This window comes from Ursus americanus, chromosome 2 (genome assembly GCF_024610735.1).
Source record: "Ursus americanus isolate L20-20 chromosome 2, mUrsAme1.1.p, whole genome shotgun sequence".
Taxonomy (NCBI): domain Eukaryota; kingdom Metazoa; phylum Chordata; class Mammalia; order Carnivora; family Ursidae; genus Ursus; species Ursus americanus.
Genome location: NC_142128.1, coordinates 22,183,944 through 22,201,755, shown reverse-complemented (window position 1 = coordinate 22,201,755; position 17,812 = coordinate 22,183,944). Strand labels below are relative to the sequence as shown.

At 45.0% G+C, this 17,812-nt stretch overlaps 1 protein-coding gene across 1 annotated transcript in view; it reads right to left on the bottom strand.

The window, feature by feature from the left end:
• Positions 1-9,584, bottom strand: part of USP31 (ubiquitin specific peptidase 31) — a 65,969-nt gene extending 56,385 nt beyond the window's left edge. Inside the window, exon 1 of the mRNA XM_045776492.2 lies at positions 8,793-9,584. Coding sequence (XP_045632448.1) covers positions 8,793-9,428 — 636 coding nt within the window. The 5' untranslated portion in view covers positions 9,429-9,584. The remainder of the gene's footprint in view (positions 1-8,792) is intronic.
• Positions 9,585-17,812: the final 8,228 nt, after the last annotated feature.

The following is a 17,812-nucleotide window of genomic DNA, read 5'->3' as shown; positions in this document are numbered from 1 at the left end:
TGCCTGGGTGCCTCAGTTGGTTAAGCATCTGCCTTCTGCTCAGGTCACGATCCCAGGGTCCTAGGATAGAGTCCTGCATCGGACTACCTGATCAGTGGCGAGCCTGCTTCTCCCTTTGCCTGCAGCTCTCCCTGCTTGTGCTCTCTCTCTCTGACAAATAAATAAAATCTTTGTTTTATAAAAAAAATATTCATAAAAAAAATAAATACAGATTAGAATACCAAGGGCACCTGGCTGGCTCAGAAGCGCACATGACTCTTGATCTTAGGGTCGTGAGTTCAAGCCCCACGTTGGGTATAGAGATTACAAACGAAGGAAAGAAGGAAAGAAGGAAAGAAGGAAAGAAGGAAAGAAGGAAGGAAGGAAGGAAGGAAGGAAGGAAGGAAGGAAGGAAGGAAGGAAGGAAGGAAGATAGAATACCAAGAATTAAAGTAAAAGAATTTACTAAGCTGGTGATGGCGCTTACAAAGGCTCCTAACAGTAGAAGCAACAAAGGCATTTCTTGACCAGTCCCATGAAATCTTCTAAAGCGTGAACTGTTTGTTTGTGGACACATTGTTTGCTACCATCCAAGCTCAACAACCGGAGGGAAGAAGCAACAGATGTTCAGTGACTGGCCAATTCCTCTAGGAACTGCCACAGTCCAGGGCATCAAACAATGATTTCTAAATGGAGAAAGATCACAGTCAGATGAAAGACAAGATATCTCGATGTGCTCAACTGCAAAAATGTTGTTTGTTAAACATAAAAGGTCATTTGAGGAACAGCCAACAAACAATTAATCAGCAGAGCAAACAAGAATATTTTTGAGGGAAAAAGCTACAGAAGACAGAACTTCAAATCACTCAGCTTTCAATGATTTCTTTTCCACTATTATATATAAAAGGTTTTTTTGTGGAAACCATGAGGTCATTGTTTTGCAGAGTCTTTACTATAGGAAACAGCTGTGGAGAACTACACAAACAGTGAACACTGCCCTATTTAGTAGCCCCTCATTGTGACAAGTGTATAGACGGGGACAGGAAAAATCCATCAAACCACACTCTAATAACAAAAGAGGCAGAGTCAAACTAAAAACTTTACGCCACACAAAGGGAGACAACAAACCAATTCAGGATAAGCACCTGTATTATTGCATCTGTATCTTGACTTAAGAGATAATTCCAAGAGCAGCTGCTTTCTGCATGGGTCACCAAAAACTCAAATGATTCATTTTGCACAGTACCTGATATATGACAGACATTCAACAAATGTAACTTTTAAAAAAAAGTTTTCCTAGGACTCTCACGTTCAAATACTACATGGCCTGTCTGAAACTGAACTTCCCACCCACCTCCAGAACTGTTTCCCATTCTGGGCTTCCAGTCTTGAACAGTGCCATCCCCAGACACCCTGTTCCAATACCTCCAAGTTATGGTCATTTCCTACTTCTTATTCACTCTTCAAACACCCTAAAGCTGCCAAACACTGTCGACTCTGCTTCAAATACATATTTTGTATACGCTCAAAAGTCAGAGGAAAGGAATTAAAGACAAGGAAAAGAAAAGAAAAGAATTGAATCCACTCCAGTCCATGACAGGGTATGTGACTCCCTTAAAATACCACCCAAGACTCTGCTTCAAGTTGTCCAGTGATAAAAATACAATTACGTGAGATAGCTCACATAATATGCAGCTGAATCCAAGTGTGCACAGCTAGTCGCAGATCGCACCATCATTCCTACTATCTATCAAGACTCCCTTTCTTAAATATCTCATGACCCCCGACCCCATGTGTTCAATTTAAATGCATGATCTTTTCTGCCCCTTGTACTCCACAAACCATTTCCCCCTTTCCAACTGCTCCATTTCTATCAGATAATCCCCATTATTTTCTCCATCCCTCAGGTCTGAAACCTTGGTGTTTACTACTCTATCTCTTGGACTCTCCCCATTAACATCATGATGTCCTCCAAAATGTTCCTTGGACTCACTGTTTCCTCCTCCTTTTCCTCCATTCATACCTATGATTGCCCTCTTCCTGCATTTATTTTCTCCTCCATCTGATTCATTTGTGCTCACCATCAGACCAATTTTTCAAAAACATTCTTTTCATCAAATTAGTGTCTGCACAGCCCAAGCCTATATTGAAACACTACTGACTGCAGCCTCAAGGCTAAACTATTGTGACAGACTTTCAAGGCCACCCACAATCTGCCCCCCCTCAGTTCATTCATCTGCATTTATTTCCCCTTCTCTCCAAATCAGTGGTTCTCAACTGGGGCAATTTTGCCCCCCCCCCCTCCCAGGGGACATTTGGCAATGTCCGGAGACATTTTTGATTGTCATGACTGGGGTAGGGAGAGGGGTACTACCAACATCTAGTGGGTAGAAGACAGAGACACTACTAAACATCCTAGTATGCCAGGACAGTCCCTGACAAAACAAACAAAACTGATCCTGTGATAGAAAATAATTTTAAGTTTAAAAAATGATGAACAAGGGCAGTCACTAATAGGAGGAAGCACACGTCGGGGAGGGGGGGTAGGCCCTAGCATGCACCATGTGGACAGAGAATCCTGTCCTCCACAATTCTTTGCTGGGCAATCCAGTGAGATGTAGCCACATTTTAAATGCACCTTCCCTTTAGGGGCGCCTGGGTAGTGCAGTCGTTAGCGTCTGCCTTCGGCTCAGGGCGTGATCCCGGCATTCCGGGATCGAGTCCCACATCAGGCTCCTCCGCTGGGAGCCTGCTTCTTCCTCTCCCACTCCCCTGCTGTGTTCCCTCTCTCACTGGCTGTCTCTCTGTCACATAAATAAATAAAATCTTTAAAAATAAATAAATAAATGCACCTTCTCTTTGACTCAGCAGTGCTACTTTTAAGACTCAGTCTTTAGAAAAGGAGACTTGATATATGTTGAAGGATTAGCTATCATGATTAAAAACTTTATACAACCTAAACACCCTTCAATGGACTTCTATACAACTGTTAAAAAGAATGAGGTGGACTTAGACATATCAACCAAAAAACAAAGCAAGTCATGCTACCCACAGAGAAGGGGGATGGGGAAAACAAATTACAGAATTATATGCGGAGCAAGTGCCCATCGATGTAAAAGACGTATGCACATGTTTATATATGCATTTAAGTGGTCTGAAAGGATTATTTTTAGGACAGACTTCCAAAAGCGCCTAAGTCTGAGAAGCAATGGCATACACATAAAGCTAGCTGCTGCTGACCTTATTTTCAGAGATTCAGCATCACAATCTTAGAGGGGAAAAAACGCTACACATTTCAACACAGCCCCCCCACCACTTTATGTTTTATGTTGAGAACCGTCATTTCAGAGGTTGTAAAGATAAGGCAACCATAGGCGCAGGACACAGTGTGTGCCTCAGCAACGCAGGGGCGACAAAAGAGTGAAGTCAGAACTCTGGTTCCAGGCGCCTGGGTGGCTCAGTAGGTTAGGTGTCTGCCTTCAGCTTGGGTCATGATACCAGGGTCCTGGGACCGAGTCCCACATCAGGCTCCCTGCTTCTCCCTCTGCCCCTCCCCCCCGCTCGTGCTCACTTGTGCTCGCTCACTCTCTCTCTTTCTCTCTCAAAAATAAAAAATGAAAAAAGAACTCTGGTTCTGTTCCCTTGGTCTCTAGCCAGCAGGTGAACCTCAGTTCCTTCATTCAGAAAGAGGTGAGGCCGCTCACATCTCCCCCACATCTCCTTCTAAGTCTAAAATTTGATGACGCTTACCACCTCCTTTCTCCTTCAGAGATGTGTAGCTTCACTGCAACAAAAGTGACAGCATTTGACAGACAAGGGAACTGACCAGGAAGAGACATGCTTTCTATTCTATACTCAGCCACAAAGCTAAATGTGACCTACACAATTTTTTTTTTCTTTTCCAATGAATTCAGGGGGTACCCTGAAGTCTGAGTACTCCCTGGGAACCACTGTGACATCTAAACATCTTCTCACAAACCAGGAAAACTTAGACTATAGGTCTGCAGCATAAAATGAGAGCCCCCAACATGAGTCTATGAAAAAGGTGTGAAATGGAGCCAGTATAACCCTGATTAGCTAGCTTGTCTGCCACTACTCATTTATATATTTATTCCCTTTATAACCTGAGAACCCTCACTAATAAATCAGCACCAACCGGGCACCACAGTTCAAGAGGAAAAATATGGAAGCGAAATTTCTATTCATTAATTACTTTCTGTTTTACTGCAAATTTGGAAGGACTCCCCACAGTTCTTTTATCAGTAGATCACTCTGTTCCAGTTGTTCTTTGGGAGCACAGTTTGAAACCTGCTGCTATAAAACATATCTTTGTTACTTGAGATGACCATCCATCTTTTTACTGACTGCAAAAGGGCACTGAGCACTAGAATCAGCATCTACACAAACCTGGAAGCACGCACGCTGGTATCCTACCAGTTAGACAATAAGCTCATTTCCTATAAAAACAGCATATTGAGTATTTGGGTTTCAGAATTATTTATTTTCTCTCATTGTTTTACTAAGACAATGAACCAAGGACATGCCAGTGGAGTCCAAATTTTACCCTAGTGCTGCCGCAAACACATACACACAGAGGAGAAAAAGTAACAAGGCAACCTTCTAAAGGCTGGGTTAGTAAGAAAAATGCCTTAAGGAGGCTCGAAACATTCCTGCAACGGAATGTTTCTCAATCTTAGCCTTACTGACATTTTGGGCTGGATACCCCCTCACTGAGGGGAGCAGAGCCCGGAGCACCCCCACCCCAGTTGTGTCAACAACGTATGTCTCCAGACAGGCCAAATGTACCCAGGAATGAAGAGGTTGAGGAAACAGGCAAAAGAGCTCAGGTTGAGAACCCTGCTCAAAGAGGAGAAAAATACCTGCTTAGAAAGAGAAGTGACAGCTAGAGAAATTTCTTAAAGCATACCAAGGTTGGGCCAGTCAATTCATTTCATTCTGGGAAATGAAAGTTCTACCTTAACAACCATCTGGCTCATCCAAAACCAAAAATCCGTTTACCTGGCAAGCCCCTAAAGCTCACATAAATCAATGTGGTTAGAAATCAAGAAAGAATTCTAATTGGAAAACTTACAAAGAAAACCATTAGTAACTTAAGGAAGTTTTAAGACGATAAAAGCACACTCAAAGACATACTAAGTGCTTTTTGAGACCTCAAGGCAAACTCTCAAGATGGCAAATTGGTTTTATCCTCTCTGCCAACTTCAATCAACTGGTAGTGGCTGCCTGGAGCCCAGAATTGAGCAGGATTCTGAGGCTGAATGTGAACTCAAGGAAAGAGTATCTGCATCAAACATCAACGTCCGCCACAAACAGGCAAGGGGCTGTGGAAATCCACCTTCTTGGTGTTGAACTCAACTTTCTTTACACTCAAAATAATACCCACCAAATTTGGCTGTAATAAAACATTTTGGGGGGAAAAAAGTAATCCTCCACTGTGCCACCAGACTTACCTAATTCAGGGGCAAAAAGAAAAAAAAAGAAGAAGAAGAAGAAGAAGAAATCTGATCCTATCACTCTCCTGAGTGATCAGAATCAGCCCTGGATTTCAGCTTCCATAGGACAATGTCCAAACCAACACAGCCTACAGAGCCATTCACAATCCACTTACAACACACTTCTTCCAAACTTCCTGCACCCCACTGTTCTCCATGGTGTAACCAGCCACCAAATGTCTCAGTGTTCCCCCAAAACCACATGACCTTTCATGCCACCTCCACCCCTTCTCTGCCTGGCTAATTTCTATTCATGCTGCAGACCACTGCACTGTGATGCTTTACTTGTTCCCGGGAGCAAGACTGTTCCCTGGACCTGCAGCATCACAATCACCTGGGAGCCTGATAGAAATGCAGAATCTCAGACCCCATCCCAGCTCCACCAAATCCAAAACACAGCTTGGTAACAAGATGCCCACATTAAGCTGTAAGAAGTGATGTCTTGGGGAACATACTGGGTCTCACTGGACTCAGTTCTTCACAGGCAGGTATAGTGTCTTCCCAAAATCAAAGTGCCTCACATTCTGGCAGGCTGCCTCTGAGGCAAATCCCTCCTTTAGGAAGGGAAACCCAAACATCCACCTTCCAGGCTCCATGGCAGCCAGAGGTGTCCAACTGATATGGTTGTAAGTCAATGAGATGTCAGCAGAAGCCTGCTGAGGGGGCACTTCTGGAAGAACTTTTATTTTCCCAGTGATTTCCTGCCTTGACAAACATTAAGGATAAAAAGCCAAAGACGTAATAGGGACAAAATTGCCAAGGACAACAGAGCGGAAACACAGAAATGGCCTGAGTCCCTGTTGGGTCCTTCAAGCTACTGTACCACATTAGAACATGCACCTCCTGACTTATTGTGTGAGCCCATTCAACATCTTGATTGCTTAAGACATCATCATTAGGGCTTCCTCTTTCTCGTGCTGAATGCATTCCTAACTGATGGAGTAAACCCTCAATAAATGGGAAGTGAACGAATGAATGCAATGTAAAATCTACGAAAGGTTCAGAAGATTATGTTTTAAAAATAGGACCTCGAAGAATCTGTTCAACTTTGCCAAAGCATGCTTATAAATCAGCCTCTGCATTTCTAGAATTATTGACCCATTTCTGTTCATAGCTTTTTAATAGATTAAAAAAAAAACCCTCTTAAAATGCAATGGAAATGTTCACATACAAAAATGCTGTAGAAATTGATTTTTACATTTTGGAAAGAGTAGAAAACCAAACTTTAAACACTGGGCTCTGACCTTGAAAAGTTTGCAATTGCTGTGGCTACTGACGGGCAACTATAAGCAAACAGAAAAAAAGAGAAGGAAAAAGACGTACAGTAGCTGGCTGGTTGCCATTCTCTCCTACTTTCTTATTTTGAGATCTCTGACATGGATCTCATTTTTTTCCAGTCCCTATCCCAGTCCAGTATTTCCATTCAAATTTCCAAAATCAAACAGCAATCACCTCTTCTTTTTGAGAAAAACAGACATTAACATAAATAAAATGTATTAAAAGGGGATAGGTGCACTCTTGCAATATTATTCCTCAACAAGGTGGGTCCTCAACCAAGTGCTGAATCCTCAGATTACCATTTTGTATTTTCCTAAATCATTTATTTTTACTTAAATAAATCTTAGAAACTTTACAGCACCCATGGAAAGCCAGTATCATTTGCCAGAAACAGAAGACAAATGTAAAAACAAACACAATGAAAACACAACCTTATTAAATCCTAGCTATTGTTACCTGCTGAGGCCTTTAAACCTAAAGCTTGCTCTGTTAAAAAAAAAAGAAAGAAAGAAAAAAGAAAAAAAGAAGAAGAAGAAAAAAGAAAGGTGGGAGAGTGAGCATGAGGTGTTAAGGTCAGGCTACCACCACGCTGCTGAGACCTTTTCTTGGGCATAATCAGGACAGGCAGAACGGAAAAGGTTAACTTTCTCAACACGTGATTTCACTTTATTTAACACCATATCCATGCCCCACCTCAAAGTATCCCTCCTACGATCTCAAATCACCTTTCCCTCTTTTTTGCTCAGAATGAGAGCCCATTTCCTTAGTGCAGCTTAAAAGACCCTCACAATCTGGCCCAGCCCACCACGTGGCTCTCATCTCAGCTCACCACACCTCTGAAGGCACCAGCAGACAGCAATGAGGACCCAAGGGCCATATCTAGCCTCTTGCCTGTTTTTGTAGGGCCTGTGAGCTAAGAACGGTTTGTAGAGATAAATATTTGGAATCAATTCGATGAAAGGGAACACTAATTTTGAAGTCCAATTAAGCTAAACATTATCCCTTCCAAAAAAAGAATACCATTCCTCTCATTAGTAGACCTGAATTACAAAGTATTGTACCCATATTTTTATTTTAGTCAATGAGAAATTTGTGGAAATTTGTTTTCTCTTGTTATATAAGTACCTACACAAGAGCTTCAATTTTGCATCTTGACCATTTACTATATGACCCTTTACTGAAAGAGTTTGAGGATCCCAGAGCGATACTGTTCAAGCGCAAGCGCACCAGGCTCCCGGGCTTTCACACTTTCCTTACACCTGGGAAGCAATTGCGCCTCACCTCCTCAAGGCTGGTTCTCCCTGATGACTCCCGTCTCAGTTCAAAGGTCACCTCTTCCAAGAGGTCACCCTAACCCTGCCCCCTCCCCATTTAAAATAGCCCGCCAGCACATCAATCACATCACCAGATTTTACTTTATTGGTACCACTATCTGATATTACCTTCATACCTTACCGAAATCTTTAATAATAAAAACAATAAACACAGCAAATACACATGGTACTATGCACGACGGAAGCGATTTACATACCAGGTTGAACGCACCTGTAAGTCAAAAACGGTCAAAAATGGGTAACCTCATTGGGTTCGACCTAACATATCAACCTGTTTGCAGCTCACAACCACCTATGACGTAGGTACCAGATGAGAAAACTGCCGGAGGTCACACTGCTAATTAAGTGGCAGAACAAGGATTTGACGCCAGGCTCAACACTCCCACCCCCATGAATTTAAGTTCCAAGGAGGCAGCGGGTCTTGTTCATTGTCATATCCCTCCAGGGCCCATCACAGGGCCAGGCACGTAGTAAGCCCTTAATAAACACCCGATGAATGAATGGGTGCGTCTCCTTTACTATCAGTGGCATCGGTCCTAGAGTCGGGGCCCCACACCTCTTTAGACCCGGGCGCTAGTTAGCCCGCGGCGCCGCCGGGAAAGGAGAAATGCAAGACTTCGGGAGACGGTGCCCCAGGGACGCGGGGTGTAGGGGCCCCTCCTGGGGGTGGGGACGCGGCGGGGCTCACCTTGAAGTCGCGGCTGTGCTGCGGCGTGTACTCCAGGGTCCAGAGGGCCCGCACCAGGTGCGCCAGCTGCTCGGTGACCTCGCCCTGGCCCTGCGTGCCCCGGCCCACAGGCTGCTCGGGGTCAGGCGAGGGCTCGGGCCGCCCCGCCCGGTACTGGCCGAGCGCCAGGTACTCGGCGAAGAGCTCGGTGTTGCTGAGACACTGCAGCGTGGCGTTCATGAAGCACGTGTTGCCGTGGTTCCGGAGCCCCGCCACCCCCGGCACCGGCTCGGCCGCGGAGGCTGGCGGCGCGGGCGAGGCGGGCGGCGGCGGGCACGGCGGCGGCGTGGGCGCGGCGGCCGGCCCGGGCGGGAAGCAGCTGCGGAGGCCGCCGCGGTCCGGGGCGGCGCCCTCGGAGCTAAGGTGCGAGAGCGTGGACAGCGTCTTGAGGACGCGGCTCATGAAGCTGCCCACCGAGCGCGCTGACGAGGGCGAGGCGGGCGCGGCCGGCCCGGGCCCCGCGGGGCCCCCAGCGCCGCCGCCGCCGCCGCTCGCGCGGCCGCTCCGGAACAGCCGCTTGCTGAAGGAGCGCTTCTCCTTCCCGCCCGCCGCCGCCGGTGGCGGCGGCCCGGGCCCGGGCGCCGTTACCTTGGACATGGCGGCGGCTGCCGACGCTCATCACCTAGCCCGCCCGCCCGGCCCGCGGCCACGCCACGGCCGCCGCCGCATCCCGCCGTGCCGCGCCTCACGGGGCCGGGGTAGGGGGGGCTCGACGCCCTACACACCTCAGAACGCCGCCGAGCGAGCCAGAGAGCGAGCGACTGCCGGCGGGGCGGGCGGGCGTGCGCGCGATCCGCCCAGCTGGGCCGCTCACGTGACCCGCCTCTAGGCACCGCCCGCCGGGCGCTGAAGCCATGGCGGCTGCCATGTTGACTGTGGGAATGGAGGTGACCCTCCACCCAGCCCAAATGACTCGCGACTCCCGGGGCGGTCCCGCTCTGTGAAGTCCGAGGGAGGCCATGTCTAGTGTGGGCACAGTCCTGGCGCCGTGGACTGCGCTGAGCTCGTGCCCGGGGATGGACCCCAGGTGTGGGTCTCCGTCTTCTGATCTGAAGGCGGAGGCCTTGGGAAAGTGCGGAGATCAGGTTGCCGCCCCTTACCAGACCCTGGAAGAAGTGATGGACATGGCCCTGACCAGTCCTGAGCAATCCAGCTCTGCCAGGCTCCCGAGGGACCCGGACTGCCTGCGTGCATACCGGAACGCCATCACAGAGTCTGGCACGTCCCGGCAGGCTTGTCTTCCAGGTGGCACCTTGGACTTGCAGTGAAACGGTATAATCAGAATTACCTTCCTTTTCAGACCTACCTTTAAATCCACGCTGAGCTCTACCATCATTCATTCATTCATTCATTCAACAAATAGTTACTCCTGTATGCCAGGCACTGCTAGGCGCTGGGAATATGACAAAGTATGAAATTAACACGGTTTTTGCCTACCCTCTTGAATTTTCCACTCACGGATGCTGATAACAGCTGCTATGTTTCAGGCATTGTGCAAAGCATGCAATATTTTCTTTAATTTTCAATAAAGTGCCTTTGAGATTGGTACAATGTATCCATTTCAAACCCAAGTTTGTTTCAAAGCCCCTAGACTTGACCTCTAAACGAAAGGTCACAGACCCACAAATATCACAGGGACCAAGATAGGTCATATCAGTGAGTAAAGAATCATGGTGTTTCAATCATCGTATTGACCAATTAATACTTCAAAAGACTTAACTCTGTGTTGGGGAGAATATAAAGAATGGTGGGGACCATGGCAAACTGCAAATCAACATCTATCTAAAGGGGGTGGCTGCCACTCAGCTGATCCAATTGTTCCCATGCAAAATTGAGGGCTCAGATCATCTGACTTTTTAAAGAGAAGTTGGGAATCCTGTTTTTAAATGTTGGTTCAACTGAAAAAGAAATAGTGCAGAAAAAAAAGTACATCTTTTGGCTGCCTTTAGCTCAGAATCAACTGGTTTGTGACCTCCTCTCTGTAGATTGTCCTTTGCTAACCTTTAGCCTGAATCCTGGTTACTGCATAAGGGAGAAATCAGAGAAGGGAGAGCCCTTCGACTTTTTAAAACATAAACCCCACCTTACACCACATTTCAGAGTAAATGGTTTTTGCCAGAGCCTCCCACGCCAAGTAAACACGGCCTTTATGGTGACTAACTCCCCCACCCAGGGTGCTCTACATTTGCCTCCAAATCACCTACATTCCCACCTCCTAGTCAAAATATCCATACTTCACTTCATCTTGAGCTCATCTAGACACCAGGAAGAAAGCAATCTGATCATTCATACATTAGTGTGAATGCAATGGCCCTCAACCTTTGCAGACATATTTGAGTTTTTTTCAAATATGAAAATCATGGGTGAAGGAGAGACAAAAGAAAGGAATAGCTTTTAGTGGAATTTCAAGCACTCTGACAACACCTTTATCACAATACCCAGCCATTAAGTTAAAAGTTTGCTTGCTTGCTTGTTTTTAGGTGGTGGGAAGGGTCTTGGGGGTGTGGTCTCCCTAAATGTCAAGTGACCTTAGAAGTTGTCCCTCAATTAGTTTTCCCACGCTGCTTCTTTCGTTCTTTTGTTTGTTTGTTTTGCACTTCTCCGTTTTGGACCTGGATGTTCATAGCACCATCCTGCTTGCTCAAAATCTGCAAAAGACTATCAACTCTAAAGGCAGAGACTAGATCTGTTTTGCTGACCATAGATGCCCAGCATTGACCATGGTTCTAATGTTTGGTTAAGTGAATAAACAGCTTTAGAAAGAAATCAAGCATAACAAAAGCTTTTTGCTACCCACATTTTATGCCTGGAGCCCATCTCCAATTTCAACCACCACTATAAACTGTGTAAGCCACTGCACCGTGACAGTCCCCCGCTTCAAATGCCTGTTGTTTACCCCTTTTGCTTTTCTGCCTGAGGGTTTTCTCCAAAGCCAAAAAACTCTCACCAGAGTGGAGTTTGAATTAACAACTCCTTCTCCCCCAACAGGGGCAACCTTCAACCAGTGGGAAATACCAGCCACCGGATAAACTCACAGACCTCTCATCCTTTGGAGAGACAACTCTAAGGTGCACTTAATAGGGTTCTTCAGAGAGTCCCCAGAGGAAGGCAGCCCCATTTGCCCTCCATAACCAGTTCAATAATGAACGCTTTTCTGGATTTTTCTACTTCCCTGTCTCCCTCTTCCCACTACTCCCTCACTCCTACTACCGGGGTCACCTCCCAAATGTACTACCTGCACCCAGGTTTTTGTCTCAAGCTCTGGTCTAAGAACAACCCAAACTAAGACACTGAGCCACTTTGATTAGGGCTGGGTGTTTAACCCGAGACAGATCCAGATTTGGTCAAGATCAGGTATTCTCCTAGCTGCTGTAAATAATCTTTGATCTTATCTACCAATAGGACTTGTCCACATGACTGTCCTGCTGACTGCTTTCCAGAACATCATTCTTTACTTTTACTGTCCTACATGGCTGGCACACAGCAGATGGTAACAAATCCTACTTTTTAAAATTTATTAAACTGAAAGTCAAAGACCAGTGGAAGTTTACCATGCTGCTTCTCTTTATACTAGAGCCTTAGCCTGAATATGACCCCAATGCCCAGGCCCTCCTCTCTAGTCCAAGCGAGCCATGTGGAATCCCAGTTCATCGTGTGCTTCAAAAAATTACGGCTGAACCCATCACAGATCTGACTTCCTTGCCTTAGCATCACCAGACAGGGGCTCAGGCTCATCCCTATTGAACATTGCCCCTGCCCTCGCCCCGTTTCCACCTCTACCTTTTCCCACCAGCATGCAGCTGAAATCCAAAATGTAATCACTGTATTTTAGCTGTAATCCTGAGGGTGGTTTCCAGTGAGTCCAATCTTCTCACACTAGCGTTGCCCTCCAGCCACCACCCCCCCCCACCATGGAAAGTCTTGGTCTTCCCTCCATACCCTCAGGCAATTTGATCTAGACAGTGGGCCATTGCTCAAGCTGTTTCCTCTGTCCCAAACAACTTTGCTTGAGCCTCTTCACTTAGCTAACCTCTCCTTGTCCCTTCTGCAGGCTCTCTTGGCACCTCTCAGTCACGACACTAATGTTACCATAGTAGAAGTTAGCTTGCAACCCGTCACCTGCCCTGAAGTGTAGGCTTCAATCCAGCAGGGGCTCATCTTATTCATTATTGGATCCCTAGTAAGGTAGCCATCATTATAGCATATTGCTTCTTTGGCAGAAATATATCCAAACAACATGGGACCTCCTTAGTTGGACACATGACCCCCTTCCCAATCTGGCCCCTCTCACCATTCCGGGTTTACCGGTCCCCACAGGGCCCCAAAACCAACCTACCCTATCTTGGCCAGAACAGGGTTGGAAAAGAATTCCTAACTGGAGCACCCAGATGGTCTTTTAAGAGCCACCCCAAACAACATTCTATAGTAAATCTTCCATCATCCCTCTCTGTACCCAGCCCTTACCCCTGCTGCACCAGGGAAACACAAATTAGAAGGAGCAATGCAGTGAATAATCATCGCGATCCATAATTGGTCCATCCCTGCAACTATTGCCTTAAACTGACACCTCGGCTCAAAGGGTATGCACATTTCATTTTTTGACACCTATTGTCAAGCTGACCTCCAGAAAGGCTTTATCCTGCCAACAGTGAATGGCGCGCGCACATTTTCCACTATGGAGACAGCATTGAGTTTTTCAGGCTTTTTTACACTAGCAAATTCAATGACCCGAAGATGTCATGTTATGTGCTCATATTTGTAAGAATGAAGCTGAACTTCATGTGCTGTTTCTTTAGCTATCTAGCATCTAAACAGACTTCCTGTTTGGAAAGGATCCCGAATTAGACAGGACAGCTCAAGCTCCCACTGTGACGCATGGGCAGGAGCAGGGGAGCAGGTATTCCCCCTTCCAACCCCAGGATGCCAGAGCCCAGGAAAGTGACCTAAGCAAGGGCAATCAGATGCTTCCACCTGGGCCTTGGCTCTGGAAGCATTGATGCAAGGTTAGTTGGAGACAACACAGCAAATCAGTGAATCTAGGGGCTCTATATTCAGTAGACATGAAGTGGTGGCAGTGCCAACGATGGTGGCAGTGAGGGTCCAGCTGGCTGCTCGAGTGGAAGTTCTTACTGGTTTCTGCCTCCCTGGGTTTCTGCCCAAGCCTGTTTCTCTGGCTCTGTTTATTGGGGAGCTAGCCTGATAGCTTTCCTATAAATTCCTTTACTGCTGAAATTAACCCATGTCAGTTTCTGTTGTTTGCAAGCAAGAAAATGACTAGTAATGCTTTTTTTTTTTTTTTGCAATTTGTATTTTTACTGGTGTGATTTACCTACCCACATCATTTGCCCATTTTTTCTTTGATGTGTTCCTTTTATAAATGTCTGGCTAATAAAAGCACTTTGTATGTGAATTACATTATTCCTTGGTCTATACCATTTATTTACCTTTCACCATATTTACAATGTTTTGATATTAAAGAGAAAATTGTAGTTATTTTATATGGTCAGATTGATCAGTTTTTTTTTTTCAAAAAGGCTGATTTTTTTTTTATAAACATGACTAAGAAACAGCCTTTCCCCACTCCAAAATCATAAGAATACTCGCTCTGTTTTCATTTAGTGCTATTATGGTTCCTTTTTTTTTTTTCTTTTGCCTTACTTTTAATGTTGGCTCCATCTGGAATTTATTTTCGGGTGAGAAATGAGGTAGGGATTTTGCCTTTCACCCACCTTCCATGGCTAGCCAGCTGTCCCAGAGCCATTAAAAAAAATTATCTAACTTTTTTCCACTGCTTTATGATGTCACTTTTTATCACATATTAAATGCCACATACATTTAGAGTTCTTAAACATTCTGTTCTACCTCGCTGTTGTGTTTCTATATTCCATGATAATATAGGTTTCGAATATATTGCAATGTTTGGTAGGACAATACCTCTTAGTATTTGACTGGCTGTTTCCTTTTTCTCTCAGATGAATTTAATCCTTAGGGGGGATTAATTTATATAGGTTAATATAGGGAAAATTGACATCATCACAATATTTACCTTCGTATCTGAGAATAAAGTATTTCTTTTAAAAATTACAGAAGGAGGTTTTTCTAAAGATTTCACTTATTTATTTGAGAGAGAGAGAGAGCACACGAGTAGGGGGAGGGGCAGAGGGAGAGAGAGAAGCAGACTCCCCACCAAGCAGGGAGCTGGGACCTGGGACTCAATCCCAGGACCCTGGAATCATGACCTGAGCTGAAGGCAGACACTTAACTGACTGAGCCACCCAGGCACCCCTACACAAGGATTTTCAATGTCTCTCAAAATATTACAGTTCCCTTCTGTAGGTCTGTGTAACATTAATGAGTTTTTTCCTCTCTGTTGCTATTATGAATGGGATATTTTTATGCCATTGTATTTTCTGTTGTTTGTCCCTAGGACAAAATTATTTTTGTAACCAGCCACCTTGATATACTCTAGTTCTTTCTTTTAATTTTCTGTTGATGCTCTTGGGTTTTTCAGGAACTCATATCAATGCATGAGATAATAACTTGGCCTCTTCCTTTATAATATTTGTACCCCACCATTATTTTTTTCTTGTCTAATTGCCCATCCAGAATTCTGTTAAGTGATATTAATGAGAGTGGGAAAGCCTGCATTGTTCCTGACATTCACAGCAATGCTTCCAATGCCTCACCATTAAGCATGATGCTTGCTCTTGGTTTGAGATATATATTATTTATTGCATTAAAGTGGTGTCCATTTATTCCTCCTTCAGAAAGGGTTATTATCAGAAATGGATCTTGAATTTTATCAAATGCCTTCTGGGCATGAACAGTGATGAGCTTATGCTTTTTTTAATTTTAATTTTATTATTATTATTATTATTTATCTTTAACTATATACCCATCATGGGTTTTGGGTAACAAACAACATAAACTACTTTTAACTAACTTAAGCCGAAAAGGGGCTTATATAGAGCAGCTCACAGAACTGTCAGAAAAGCTCCAGAATCAGATATGGGAAATCAAAGAAGAAAGTACACAGCCAGGGACCTGTTCCTGAAAATTCTACTTAAAATGGCACCATCAGTGAAGCTGGATGCGCCCTTGCCCCCAAGATTGGCATCACCATTTGACAGTGGCAGCCACATTGTTGGACTCTTGGTTCTGCCATAGCCGCTCTGAATAACTTGAATAATTTGATTGTCCCGAGCTTTTGCTGTCCCAGCTTTCAAAATCCTAAGCCCAAAGTGGAAGCACCCATTGGTTGGACTAGATCCTACTTCTGGTCACAGGCTGCTGGGATATAGGGACAGGACCATATCTCCCTACAGGGAGATGGAGCTGCCTCCCATCTGTCTTGAGATTCCCTCTGAAAGGAGGACCACAGAATGCCAGGCAGCCTGAAATGACAAATGTCCACTGTAACCTAACCATGTGATAGGCCATATTGATAGCATCAAGTGTATCACTTCGTCTACTTGCTAACATTTCATAGAGAAATTCGCATCTATTTTTATAAGAAAGCCAGCTTGTAGGCTGTGTGTGTGCTCAGTATTCTTGTCAGGGTTCAGTTTTACCAGCTTTTTAAAAACAACAGTGAAGTGTCCCTATTTTCTTTAGGTCTGGAACAATTTAAATGATGTGTTTTCAAAGGTTATAGAATTCACCCAATTTACTCTCTAGCTCTGGCGGAGCAGGCTGTTCTTTGTGACACTTTTCATCCATTACTTTCATCCATTAATACTGGTCTGTCTAAATTTTCTTTCTGCTCTTGAATTAATTTCAGCCATTTTTATCTCATTAGAAAAATCATCCGTGTTTTCCAGTTTGCTGGTGAAATCTTACACAGAATTATCTTCAGGTTTTATTTTCATTTTTAGCTCAGGGCCATGGATGCAAGTTAAATCCATTCCTCAATCTGTGACTCTGTTGTCATCAGTGTGGTGATGGCCTCCCCTATTTGCTAGTCATTGCTTCTTTCCAAGGACATTCACTAAGATCCAGGATTGTAGCTGACACTGTTGGGGCCCTACCCAGATCCTGTGGGATCCTTTTGCCTTTTCTGTGTGCCTGTCCCCAGCTGTGTGCTTTGCTACAAATGGCGGCACCTCTGACTGTTTTTGGGCTATTGCCACTGCCTTGTCTGCTCACACAGAAAGCTGGAAGTACCTAGGGTTTATGCATTCTGGGGTGGCCCTTAGCCAATGACAGTTGGGTGCCGGAGTATGGAAGCCAGCTTCCTGGCCTCCAGTCAGGACAAATTGTGAGCTGTAACATTGCAGAGTTCCCTGCAGGGTTAGGCTAGAGATACTCTTTCTGAGACCTTGCCCCTTATCCCATCCTTGCTCGACTTCTTCCTTTTCCATGACCTCTTCCCTTCCCTCTTGGGAATTTCTTGCAAGAGCTCTTCCTGAATAAATTGCTTCACATGAATTCTCATCTCATGGTCTGGTGCTGGGGAACTGGTCTAGGACAAGGATGATTTAACTCATTCCCAGCCCTGAAAGACTGGTATACCATCAATAGAATTGCACTGTGCCAACCAGACATCGTCCTAGAGATACAAATGAGATCCTGAGAGATTATAGAAGATGATGTTAATAATTCAGTTGGGTGGAGGTAGCAAGCACTTCATTTAGAAAGTATTAGTCAATCTGGGTTTTTAAGGATGAATAGGAGTTGGCCAGGTAGGAAATATAGTGTGGGGGTGGGGTGTGGCAAGAAGAGGTAAAATGGGCAAACATGTCTAACTACAAATAACATGTGGTTCCTATGTTTTAGGAATTCAAAATGTAGTTAGTGAACGTGGGAAGCCAAACAGGTCTCAGAGAAATTATAATGCTAGGGATAAATAAGGGGTAGAATAAACAGGATGTTGTTGTTCTTGCCTCAGAGAATGAGCTGGGTTTGGAAGAGTGAAAATGAGTTTTCTAGGCAGAGAAGGGAGTAAGGGAACCTGAAGAAGAGAGAATCACATGTGTAAAGAT